Raw genomic sequence first — 13648 nt, 5'->3', positions numbered from 1 at the left:
CTCCATTGAAAGTGCTCTTACACGACTACAATATTTGATCTTTCGATGACTGAAACATTCCAAGAGTAGTCCACAATTTTAGGTTGTGCAAATTCTAGCTTTTCATAATTATGTTGACTATCCTTAGAATCTTTATCAACTATTTGTATCATCTCTAGTTCCATTGCTACTTTTTTTTATGGTAGGTTGATTCCTTCCACTCAAATGTAAACATCTCTGTGCAAGGTCAACAACAATTAAAGATCTCTTCTTTTGGTTCATTTTTGATAACTTGATCATCAAGAATGTCAAAGAGACTAATTTTTTCCTCCATTGTCATTGTGTAATATGTCGCCAAACATCTTCCTTCTTTTAACCCTTGTTGTAGATATTGCTTTTTGTCCAATCAAGAGCTCAACAAGAACCACTCCATATTGATTTTTCTTTTAATAAATGATACACCAGCCCAACTAGAGAGCCCAATTGCTTTGGACTCGAAGCATGACTGGGCCACAACCCAAGGAGTGTTAGAAGAGCAGCCGAAACAAGAGGTCATTGACATTGAAGAAGGAAAGAAGGAGGCTGAAGGCAGCAAGAGAAGAGCACGCGTGAAGCCACGGTGGATGAAGGATTACATGATGTTCTTGGAGCGTTGAGAGGAGAGAGAGAGAGGGGTCTAACCGAATCAGTTAAGGGTGAGGATATTGGCAATTAGAGTATAAATAGTTTTCTTGTAAACAATGAGATTTTCCAACTTGTTGAATGAAATAGCATTTTGCTAGAGGAGATTTGCTCTGTCTTGAAGAGGGCTTGGTATCACTGGTGCTTTCATTGATCTTCTTCACCATGAAGAACGATGAGATTGCAGCTCTTCCGCAAGCATTGGACCTCAAATGGGAGCAACGTTCGGAGTCTCAAATGGAGAATTTCAAGCTGCTTTTGGAGCAACACACGGCGAAAACAGAGGAAAAATTTTCCCAGGTATCCCAATCTTCATCTCCAAGCTCTGGTCGGGAGGGGAGTACTGGACGGGAATTGGGCCGTGTGGGAGGACGACATTCGAATGCGGAGACGGATAACAGAGATATCAATTCCATTCTCAAAACTCTGAGAGTCAAGATACCTCGGTTCGATGGTTCGGGTGTGGACGACTGGGTCTATAAGATCAACAAGTTCTTTGATCTTCATCGTGTGGAACCCGCAATGCAATTATCGGTGGTTGCCTTTCACTTGGATGGGGCACCTTCCACCTGGTTCTAGTGGATGGAAAAGGGAGGAGCATTTGCCGACTGGGAGTCATTTCTTCGAGCACTACAGCTGCGTTTTGGCTCTTCCATTTATGATGACCCCTTGGGACGAATCTCCAAATTAACTCAAACAGGTAGAGTATCGGACTGCCGGGCGGAATTTGAGTCACTTATGTCGCAGATTACAGGAGTTCAAGAATCCATGTTTTTGAATTTTTTTTATTTGGGGACTAAAGCTGGAAATTAGGCGTGAGCTCTTAATGGCCAAGCCACTTGATCTTGCTGATGCTATGGCTAAGGCCCAACTGTTTGAAGATCGACACGATGATTTGACGGGACGGGGACGTGTTGAATTCGGCCGATCGGGGTGGACACCACGCACGGGGACGAACTTCCGCGAACCAGTATCGGCATCACCATCAACGTTCAAATACAGCTCCGTTCCTACAGGGGGAGTATCACCGAAATCAACTACACCAGGTACTCAACAATTGCCTATTAAACGCCTGTCCCCTGCTGAGCTTAAGGACCGTAGAGATAGAGGACTTTGCTTCACTTGTGATGAGAAGTTTAATTACGGGCATAAGTGTAAAAATCGAATGCTCATTCTATGTGGACAAGAGGATGATGACTGTGAGACAGATAGAGAGACCGAATTGCAGGGAATGGAGGAGATAACAGAGGAGGAAGTGAGCCTAAACTCCCTGTCGAATTCCATGAACCCGAGGATCTTTCGAATTATGGCGAAACACGGTTCCGAAATATTGGAGGTCCTTATTGACACGGGCAGCAACAACAACTTCATTCAAGAGGCCCTAGTAGCTAAATTACACTTGTCTTGTGAGGATACTAAACGGTTTAAGGTGTATATGGGGAACGACAACTTTTTGCTGAGTTGATTCTACAAGGGCATCGTTTTGTGGTGGATTTGTTTGTGCTTCCCATTTGCGGGTTGGATGTAGTTTTGGGGATGCAGTGGCTGCAAACGTTAGGCCCGTGTGTACACGATCACAAGGCACTGACCATGGAATTTTCTTGGCAGGGAAAGACAGTGAAACTGGCTGGTCTGACAAACGCTTCACCACAACAACTCACTTACACTTAGTTTCACGCTCTGTTAAGGGAGGGTGTGGTGCAAGATATGTATAGGGTGTCCCCAATATCGGAGAAGCCGCCTCACGGGGGTGGGGACTTGGTGGAATTGGAGACTCATTTTCCAGCACAAGGAAAGGGTTTACTCAGTGAGTTCCCTGAGGTCTTTGCCGAGCCAACACAGTTGCCGCCTTATCGGGGGATCGATCATTGAATTTTCTTACAACCCGGATCCAATCCAGTAAATGTGAGACCTTATCGATACCCATATTTTCAGAAGGATATAATAGAGAAACTTGTCAAGGAAATGAGTGACTTGGGGTTTATTCGGCCAAGCACTAGCCCATATTCTTCCCCAGTGTTGTTGGTAAAAAAAAAAGGACGGTTCGTGGCGATTTTGCATTGACTACCGAGCCCTTAATGAAATAACGGTCAAAGACAGATTTCCCATTCCAACAATAGATGAGTTGCTCGATGAGTTGGGGGCTGCGGAAATTTTTTCAAAGCTGGATCTTAGGGCCGGTTACCATCAGATTCGAATGAATCGCAAGGACATCCACAAGACTGCCTTTCGAACCCACGAAGGCCACTATGAGTTCATTGTCATGCCCTTCGGTCTCACTAATGCTCCCTCAACGTTTCAGGCAGCGAGGAATCAACTGTTCAGACCTCACCTACGGCACTTTGTCATTGTCTTTTTTGACGACATCCTTGTCTACAGTAACACAGTCCATGAGCATGTTCATCATCTTCGAGTGGTGCTGCAATTGTTAAAGGATCATAACTATTTCGTCAAGGGCAGTAAGTGTCACTTCTTTCAAACAACAATCGAATATCTGGGGCACTTGGTATCGTCACGGGGTGTACGAGCCGATCCTGCCAAAATCACAGCCATGGTCAAATGGCCAATACCGAAGACACTTAAGTAGCTTAGAGGCTTCCTCAGACTCACAGGTTACTATCGCAGATTTGTGGCACAATATGCAACTATTGCTGCCCCTCTCGTGGAGATGTTAAAGAAGGACAACTTCAAATGGACAACCGCAGCTACCGTAGCCTTTGACACTCTCAAGATGAAGATGACCGAGACCCCAGTATTACGCCTCCCAGATTTTTCCAAAGAATTTGTCATTGAGACGGATGCCTCAAATGTGGGGATTGGAGGGGTGTTGATGCAGGAGGGTCATCCCATCGCTTTTTTCAACAAGAACTTGGGGCCACGATTTGCAGGGGCTTTAGCGTACAGCCGCGAAATGCGAGCCATTGTTGAGGCTGTGACCAAATGGAGGCAATATTTGTTGGGTCGCCATTTCCCCATTCGCACTGATCATAAGAGCCTGAGGGAGATGCTTACACAAGTAATTCCTTTGTAAATTACTGGGTTTTCAATTCACTATTGAGTATAAGGCAGGTAAAACGAATTCAACGGCAGATGCTTTATCTCGAAGACATGAAGAGGCACAGTCGGCTATACATATGGCAGTTAGTTCTGGCTATTTCGAATTTTTGGACACATTGCGACAGGAAAATATTACGTGCCCGGATTTAAGGAAGCTACATGGCCAGTGGGACAAGGGTGAATTAGAGACGGGACCGTATACCGTACGAGAAGGAATACTGTACTACAGACACAGATTCTTCATAAGTGAGTATTCTGGTTTGAAGCATCAACTATTGCAGGAATTCCATGCGTCTCTTAGTGGGGGACATGCATGTGTCGATAGAACCTATCGGTGATTGGGAGCCAATTTTTACTGGTTGGGCATGCGCAAGGAGGTGCGCCAATTTTTTCAGGCTTGCTTTGTATGCCAAACGGTGAAGTATTCACCAACAGCCCCGTACGGACTACTACAACCACTAGAGCTGCCCGAGCGTGTTTGGGAGGATTTGGCAATGGATTTCATTGTTGGCTTGCCAAATTCCAACTGGGTCACAAACATCCTAATTGTCATTGATCGCTTCATGAAATACGCTCACTTTGGAGCTCTTCCTAAGCACTATACAGCCACGAAAGTTGCGGAACTCTTCACGAATATGGTGATTCGCTTGCACGGGTTACCTCGCACAATTGTTTCAGACCGGAATCCAATCTTCACAAGTGCATTCTGGCAGAAGTTATTTGATTTGATGGGCACTAAACTCAAGATGAGTTCCGCATATCACCCGCAAACGGATGGACAAACGGAGGTCACTAATCGTTACTTAGAACAGTATCTCCGAGCATTCAGAGCGGAAAACCCCAAGAAGTGGAGCCGATTTCTGTCTTGGGCGGAATATCATTACAACACTAGCTTTCACTCATCAATTGGCATGACACCCTTCCAAGCTGTGTATGGTTGCCTGCCCCCAACGATCCCTGCCTATACGCGAGGAGCTACGCCCATTCAAGCGGTAGAAGAGGACCTCCTTTCACGTGATAACATCCTCCATCAGCTACGAATTAACTTACAGCAAGCCCAACATCGCATGAAGCAGCAAGCTGATAAAAAAAGAAAGGATATTGAGTTTAACATGGGTGACTTGGTGCTCGTCAAGTTGCATTCATATCGGCAGACTACAGTTGCTAACCGCCTGAATTCGAAACTGTGTCGCAGGTACTTTGGGCCCTTTGAAGTAATCGGCAAGGCAGGTCCCGTAGCGTACACGCTCAAACTACCACCATGTAGCCGCATTCATCCAACTTTCCACGTTTCGCTGCTCAAGCCGTACATTGGAGATACACCTCTGAGATATTTTCCGTTACCGGAATCGAGCGTGGCAAACCATCCCTTTATGACTCCCTCGGCAATCTTGGCTACTAGAACTATAAGAATGCATAACAAGGAGGTTCGGTAGGTCTTGGTGCAGTGGACTTTGAGCTCCCTAGAGGACGCCACGTGGGAAGACTTCTCCAAATTCATTGAGCTGTATGATTTAGTCAACCTTGAGGACAAGGTTATTTTCGGAGAGGGAGGCAGTGATACACCAGCCCAACTAGAGAGCCCAATTGCTCTGGACCCGAAGCATGACTGGGCCACAACCCAAGGAGTGTTAGAAGAGCAGCCCAAACAAGAGGTCATTGGCATTGAAGAAGGAAAGAAGGAGGCTGAAGGCAGCAAGAGAAGAGCACGCGTGAAGCCACGGTGGATGAAGGATTACATGATGTTCTTGGAGCGTTGAGAGGAGAGAGAGAGAGAGGGGTGTAACCGAATCGGTTAGGGGTGAGGATATTGGCAATTAGAGTATAAATAGTTTTCTTGTAAATAATGAGATTTTCCAACTTGTTGAATGAAATAGCATTTTGCTGGAGGAGATTTGCTCTGTCTCGAAGAGGGCTTGGTATCAATAAATAAATTATATATTTAGACGAAAAAATATATATAGAATAAAGAAATGTTGTGTTTCGTACCAGAAGAGATCGAGTATCGATAAAGAGATTGAAATGTATATTTGTGTGAATATGATGTTCACCATCATTATCACCTACTTGTAAGGATAATATTTATGGAGATAATATTTATTAGATAGTGGGCAATAAAAATTCGTATAAAAAGAACTAATTGGAAAAATAAAAAGGCCAAAACCATACAAAAACACGAATACTACTATATTATATTACATAGTAAAAGTACCAAGCATTGAATGCTTATACAATCAGATGAAACCAAAGTTAACAATATTAACCAATAAAGTAAACCACAATATATAATTGATCTCTAAATTCGAGATAGAAAAAAATAAGTGAAGAGTTCTACGTACAAAAAGGATATTACTATTTGTTCACCCTTACAACAATGGTAATTCTTGATGCAACGAGAAGCTAGTAGCAGCACTATCAAAAGCTAACCCTGTTGACGATGTGGAAACATTCCAAGAGTAGTCTGCAATTTCAGGTTGTGCATATGCTAAATCTTCATAATTATGTTGAATACCATTGGAATCTTTATTATCAATGCCTTGAATCCTCTCTAGCTCCTTTGCTACTTCTTTCATGGTAGGTCGATTCCTTCCATTCAAATGTAAGCATCTCTTTGCAATATCAACAACAATTAAGATCTCTTCTTTTGGCGCATCTTTGAGAACTTGACCATCAAGAATGTCGAACAAACTACTGCTCTTTTCCTCCATCGTCATCATGAAATATGTTGCCAAACTTCTTCCTTCCTCCTCTGACCTTGTTTTCCACAAAAACACTGTAGGCCATTCTTAGCTCTCAGCTCAGTGGCTTGGACAGTGTGGTGGGTGACAATTGTCGTTTTTTGTAGGAACATTGTCGTTTCTATTATATATTGTTGTTTTCTGAAAGTGTGGCCTTGTTATACGAGAAATTGTGGTTTCTCATGAATATTGTCGTTTAAAATAAAGAAGAGGATAACGTCAATCCAATGAGATTATCATAATAAAACCTATACAAGCCACACGAAAGAACACCTTTTCTCTCGAGTGGCTCTTCTTTGCAGAGCCTCAGCTCCATTTGTTTTGATCAGTTCAATACAGAGTTTATTGATCATGGAGGGAATTGAAAAGAAGAGGTATATATCTTTTGATTATCTACAATGAGAATGCATTTCTCATTATAAATAGAAATTTGTAGCAGAATGTGATGCAGTGCAGATGGAGTGGCACATCATCAACCTTATATATTCAATGGCTTTTTCTTAATCAAATTATCATTTAGTCTTTATTTGATTCTTGATCTATTTCAGGTATATTCTTTTGTTAGTATCTTTCTCTATTTCTCAATTCATTTAAAGATTGTTACAAAAAGACTAATTCTTCATCATCATCTCCAGCCATATATTTTAAAAGTTAATTGCAAAAACAAAATACTTCAAGTAAAACTTACAAATATATGGAAAAGCCATATCTTTATACATTAGCTTTTAAAAATAAAGTGATATTTTCAAAAACTTCCCATACTAAACGTGAGATTGCCTTCGTTTGAGTTGAAAAGGAATATTATTGCTACACTAAATGGTTTTTTTTGTGTGAATTTTGAAGAACAAGAAGAAAAGAAGTCATCTAACTTTGAAGAAGTCAAACCCTATATTTGGTAGAGAAAAAAAGTGGGAAGAAAGAAAATGGAGGAGAAAAAAGTAATAAAGAAGAGATAAAATTTTGTTTGGAAAGTAAAATTAATTGAGTTGTTTCGATTATCATATTAGTTGTATCGTTGATAATAAATTTTTATAAAACCTTCATATCTTCATCCAAAATAATCTCGTACCGGCATAATAAAGTCTACAATATTATACATAATATTCAACATAAAGATTACAAGTCTAAATTATCTAAAATCTCACACTTATAAAAGCCTAAAAGTCTAAAATATTCAAAGTCTCGTACATATATAATAAAGTCCATATAAAATAATGTACATAACAAAGTCTCATGAAATAAAAAGTTGATAACTCCATACAATAAAGTCCAACTCATCAGAACCAACTTCAATCCAAAAGCAATATATATATTTCTGCAAAATGACAGCAATATCAGCCAAACAAAGTCCATTTTGAACTAATTACTGTATTTAATTTATGCATACACTATAAACTCTAAATTACAAAACTATAACATATAATTTACTGTGCATATATATATATTTATAAGAGAAATGAGAATGAGAGAGAGACTGTACCAGTGGGGTGCGTGAGAATGAGAGCTGAGAGCTGCACGAAACAAAGAAATGAGAGGCTGTGAGGCTTCGGCCAAATATTTTAAAATTCTTTTATTTGTCTAATTAAACTTATAATAATAAACTTAAGCATTCCCAACACTAAATCGTCCCCAAGTAGAAACCAATTGGCTTTATAATCAATTAAACAGTACATATATATACACATTCAAATTACTTTGTTAATTAGTCACCTCTAGAAATTATTATTATGCTACTGCAATAACCTATAAAAAGTATTCCAAATTATACAATTGAACAGTCAAATATATATTATTGTTTTTTTAACTATCCAAATTTAAAAAACAAAATATAAGTGAAGAGTATTACAAAATGGATACCTTATAATAATGGTAATTCTTGATGCAACGAGGAGCTAGTAGCATTACTATCAAAAGTTGATGACGTGAAAGCATTCCAAGAGTAGTCTATAACTTCAGGTTGTGCATACGCTAACTCTTCATAATTATGTTGACTGCCCTTTGAATCTTTATTATCAATGACTTGTATCCTTTCTAGCTCCTTTGCTACTTCTTTCATGGTAGGTCGATTCCTTCCGTTCAGATGTAAGCATCTTTGTGCAAGATCAGCAACAACTATGATCTCTTCTTTTGGCGCTTCTTTGAGAACTTGACCATCAAGAATGTCGAACAGACTACTGCTATTTTCCTCCATTGTCATTATAAAATATGTCGCCAAACTTCTTCCTTCCTCTGATCTTGCTGCAGATATTGCTTTTTGTCCAGTCAAGAGCTCAACAAGAATCACTCCAAAACTATAAACATCACTTTTATCGGTAAATTGACTAGATTGAAAATATTCAGGATCTAGATAACCAAATGTGCCATAAACTAAAGTGGTCAAGTGAGTTTGCTCTAAGGAAATAGTTCTTGATGTACCAAAGTCTGCAACTTTTGCTCTCAATTTTTCATCAAGGAGTATGTTTGTAGACTTAACATCTCGATGATAAATTGGAAAAGAAGCTGCTGAGTGTAAGTATGAGAGAGCTCCCGCAACCTCAGTTGCAATTCGTAATCGCATGCTCCATGTAAAAGGAAACTCTGCATTTTTGTCATGAATATACTCAGAAAGCGTTCCGTTTGGGACAAATTCATAAACTAGAAGTGGAACATCTGTCTCCAAACAACATCCCAATAGCTTGACAACATTTCTATGATTGATTTGCGTAAGAATAACAACCTCATTAATGAATTCAGATAGTTTGGCTTCATCAATTATTTTAGACTTCTTTATCGCAACAATCTTTCCATCTTCCAACATTCCTTTGTATACAGTACCTTGACCTCCTTGTCCAAGAACTCTGTCTATACAAAAATTATTCGTTGCCTTCTCTAACTCTTTTGCATCGAACAACTTGGTTTGCTCGACATTGTTTTCACTCGAGTGTATTTGCTGTTCCAACAAAAGGCCACCATTTCGTTTGAAAAATGTTTTCTTTTGTTTAATTTCTTTTCTTTTCATTATGAATTTGTATAGTCTCCATGTACCAAAAACAAGTACTAAGACTCCAAGAGCACTCCCAACTCCTGTTTAACAAGTTATGAATAAATAAACACAAATATATGGCATTTTTTTAATCAAAACATTAATAATTAGTTTGTAATATTAAATTGGCGTAAATTAAATAAAACTTTATATTGCTTTTATTTCTCTTCAAAACTTTAATTTTTAAATATAAATTTTATGATAAATAAACAGAATTATCCCAATAACTTATTTTTTAAGGTATTATGAAAATTGATCTTTTGTATTTTTTTTGTTTAATCTTCATTCATATCAACAAGTTTACTCTATGAGATGACCCACATACACACATTGCTTTGTAGAGTGACGTGAAATTTCTATTGTGTCACTTAAAAAAGGGATGCAAATGTCTCTATTTTATTATGGTAATGTTCGAGTAAAAAAGTGGCAAAATTCCAATTATTGCAATTTCAAAACTTTATATAGTTAATTTTTAACAATACTTCCCTTATTAGAAAATAAATTTATAATTTATCAAAAAAATGTATTTGTATTATTTAAATTTTACAAATAACTGTTTAAAATTTTGTTCTAATATATATTATATCCAATATTATTATTTTTGTTGGAATGAATGAATTCCTAGATGGACCACTATTGGTAATGAATTTTCCCTATTTTTTACAGAATTAGTTAATTAACCGTGCATGCATTATAAAATATTATTTTATGATGAATTGATAAGCAGGCATACATACCAAATTAGAAATATGCATTGTATATAAAACCATACCTATAAATATAAATTTGTGCTTGTAACTACAGCGATATCCCCCGATTGTGTTGACGCAAGTACTGCCTCCATGACATGGATTCGGGATTTTCTCATCATTGCATTCATTAATATCTGACAATTAATTTGTATTATTTTTCTTCTTAATATATATTTGAAATAAATATTACTATTTTTTATGTATTTATTATGATATATATATATATATATCTTTGTATTTCCATGAGTTTACATTACATAATACATATTTGTACGTTTTTGTGTAATAAATACGTGCATATACTTTCATAAAATTCAATATCTAAAATCAATAATTAAATAATATATTGTCAAAATAATAATAAATTAAATATTCTATAGAAATACAATATCCTTTATCCAACTAAAGCAATTTATTTATTTATTTAGTCCTTTAGTTATGTATAAATAAAAAATGATCAGGTATTTCTATTTCTAATAATTTATTATTTCATTATATTTGTTCATAATATTTATAAATAGAAATTGAAACACAATTTTCATATTATAACAAATATTATAAAATTTAATATTAAAATTCATTATAAAAAAATTATAGTTTTACATATTTTATTATATTTAGCAAATAATGTAAGTAATTACATCAAATAATCTTATTCATGACATTTATCATGTTAAAAAATATATGCTCTTTAATTAAGTTTATATCTCTTCTGTATTCAAGTGTTTTATATAAATAAAAATAATTAAAGTATATTTTCTCCACATTTATTAGAACATCTTTAAAATTAAAGAGTAAAAAAATTATAACAACTTATTTAATTTTAGAATTAAAAAGAATGAAGCATATGCAAAGCAAAACATAAATTAAAAAAAAAAACTAATTATTTATATAACTAACAAAAACATTCAAGTAAATATAAATATATATAGAAGACTTCTCAATAGTTACTACTCATAAATGGGTACTAACAATTATGATGATTTGATAACATAGTGACTTGGTATATCAAGTCACGTAAATAATATTTTTATAATAAATACACTTTTTTCATTAGGTAAAAATCAAAATTATTTTTAGAAATATTAATTAATAATTATAAATATAGACCATCGATCTTAATTTAATAATTAATATTAAAATAATTATCTATGGATAATAATCATTAACAATAGACTCAAATATATATACGAATTAATTTAAAAAATATTAGTGGTGGATTGAGGTTTACCTTGACACCCATCCTGAATGTACGCACTCCCTCGAAATCCATAACTGCAGTAACAGCTGTATATCCTCTCTAGAGAGGAATTTAAAGTACCATTATAGCTGCTGCAGTAGAAGCTGCTAGATCTGGATCTGGTTGGGATAACATGTGTTTTAAATATGTCGAAATACGTACTGTTAAGGGACCAACTTAGTAGGGCGGGAACATAATAATCCAAATCATGGGATGTTTTGTATTTATCAATTTCATAACGATCAATCAGGAATGCATATTTGCAATATTCGTTATCACGATTTGTTGCAAGAGTCGTACTAGAATCATTATCCATGGAGATTTTGAAGCTGTCACCACCTTCGAAATAAGCACGACAACATTTAACGCCATCGTGGCAATTACTAAAATCAACATTATTACTACTATTGGATGATGATGAGCAGGTGGAACTGCTGCTGGTGCACCCATCCTGGACGAGGCTGATACCACTCCTTATTTCGTACTTGGCAACAAGACCACAACTTACTGCAACAAAGTCATTCTCAGAAGAATAGTAGAAGGGGCTTCCTGTTAAATTTGCTGATTTTTTGCTTGTCTTATTTGCACAGTTGAAGAAACTGATGGGGCTTCTCACCTGAACCCATTCCGATGGTGGTCTACCGTTATAATTATCAAGTATAGAAATGTTAAGTACCTGTAGTTGTAGTTGAGTGTGTTCGAGGAAAGGCGTAGTAGAGTTGTGGCAGGAGATTTCGAACCATTTGTTAAGAAAACAATTGGACGATCCAATTCCGAATGGGAATGGGATAGTTACATCTCCACACTTTTCTGGACAACCAAGTATAGCTAGTTCTGTTGACGACCTTGCCATTAAGAACCATCCAGTTATGATAACAAACAAGTAGTAGTTCAGCATAGTAGTCACTACAATTTTCTTCTTTCTTCTTTATTAATGATCACTTTGACGTAGTCTCCTATCTAAAAAAATAAAAACAGTAAGAAATTTATCTAATAAAAGGTGATGTCTTTTTTTTTTTTTAAAACAGTCGAGATATGCATGAAATATTACTTTTTTTTTTCATTCTTACACTATTAAAGTTATGGCAATATGATATGCCAGATATAAAATATTTGCATCATGTCGAAATTAAAAGAATGATACCATTAAATTTTATATATTATTCTACTTTTCCCAGGAATATACTACTCAAATAAACTATATATATATATTGAGAAGACGTACGGTAGATAACAAGAAAAAGAAAACAATGAATTAATAAAAGAGGATATTTTGTGATACGTACCACAGAGAGAGAGAGAGATGAGCAAGTTGGAAATTTTGTTTGTGTGAATAAGGAATTTATGTGACACTAGTGAGAATATATAATATTCCAAAGATATGTGAAATTCAATTTTTCTTTTTTTTCTTTTTTTAAAAAAAAAAGAAAAGAAAAAGAAGAAGACATCCTATCAGTATGTGCATGTTCTTTTCAGCAGAAAAAAATAAAATAAAATAAAAAAGAAATAAGCATATATAGAAAACTCTGAGGAAAAATCCACAACTGAAAAATCTTTACTGATATATATGAACCAATATAGAAAACTCGAGGAAACATCCACAGCTGAAAAGTCTTTACTGAACCAAACATTCATGCATCAGAAGACCTGAAAAAAAATGTGTTGTCCCCATTATTCTGTCCCTACCTTGTCCGACCAATTAATTTTAGACACGTCGTCTAATTTAATTAATTATTAATAAAATTATTTGACAACGTTAAAATAAACTAACGTTGTTTTCAATCCTCTCTATTCAATTAATGCTGAATTCTTTCTCCAAGAAAAGTAATAATAATATCAATTTATTTTTAAAAGAAAAATAATATCAATTTAAATTTAACAATAATATCCATCAGTTTAATATAAAATTAGTTGAAAATTCTTATTAAAATTTAATCTCAATTAATTAAAAGTCCTATATTTTTGGTGACATTTGTTAAAAATCCTTATTAAAATTTAATCTCAATTAATTAAAAGTTTAATTTTTAACGCTCTTTATAAAAGTTAAAATCTGATTATAAGTCATTACCAACATAACATAACTATGTGCGATTTTTTTTCAAATTTTTTTTATAAATTTTGAATAATTCACCATGATAACTTTTTAGTCACAACATATATTTTGTGTGACTAAATGCCA

General features: G+C 35.6%; 2 protein-coding genes across 2 annotated transcripts; both read right to left on the bottom strand.

Moving 5' to 3' along the window:
* Nucleotides 1–5887: 5887 nt before the first annotated feature.
* Nucleotides 5888–6771, bottom strand: LOC133786186 (wall-associated receptor kinase-like 8). The gene is made up of 2 exons (XM_062225394.1): nt 6710–6771; nt 5888–6471 (listed from the first exon to the last, which is right to left on the bottom strand). Exons 1-2 carry the CDS (start codon nt 6769–6771, stop codon nt 6084–6086), a joined length of 450 nt encoding a protein of 149 aa, XP_062081378.1. The 3' UTR covers nt 5888–6083.
* Nucleotides 6772–7930: 1159 nt separating this feature from the next.
* Nucleotides 7931–12462, bottom strand: LOC133786185 (wall-associated receptor kinase-like 1). Its single transcript, XM_062225393.1, has 3 exons — nt 11461–12462; nt 8313–9518; nt 7931–7966 (listed from the first exon to the last, which is right to left on the bottom strand). Exons 1-2 carry the CDS (start codon nt 12365–12367, stop codon nt 8314–8316), a joined length of 2112 nt encoding a protein of 703 aa, XP_062081377.1. The 5' UTR covers nt 12368–12462; the 3' UTR covers nt 7931–7966; nt 8313.
* Nucleotides 12463–13648: the final 1186 nt, after the last annotated feature.

The sequence above is a fragment of the Humulus lupulus genome, chromosome 6 (assembly GCF_963169125.1).
Source record: "Humulus lupulus chromosome 6, drHumLupu1.1, whole genome shotgun sequence".
Lineage (NCBI taxonomy): Eukaryota > Viridiplantae > Streptophyta > Magnoliopsida > Rosales > Cannabaceae > Humulus > Humulus lupulus.
This window is presented reverse-complemented; position numbering and strand designations above follow the sequence as displayed.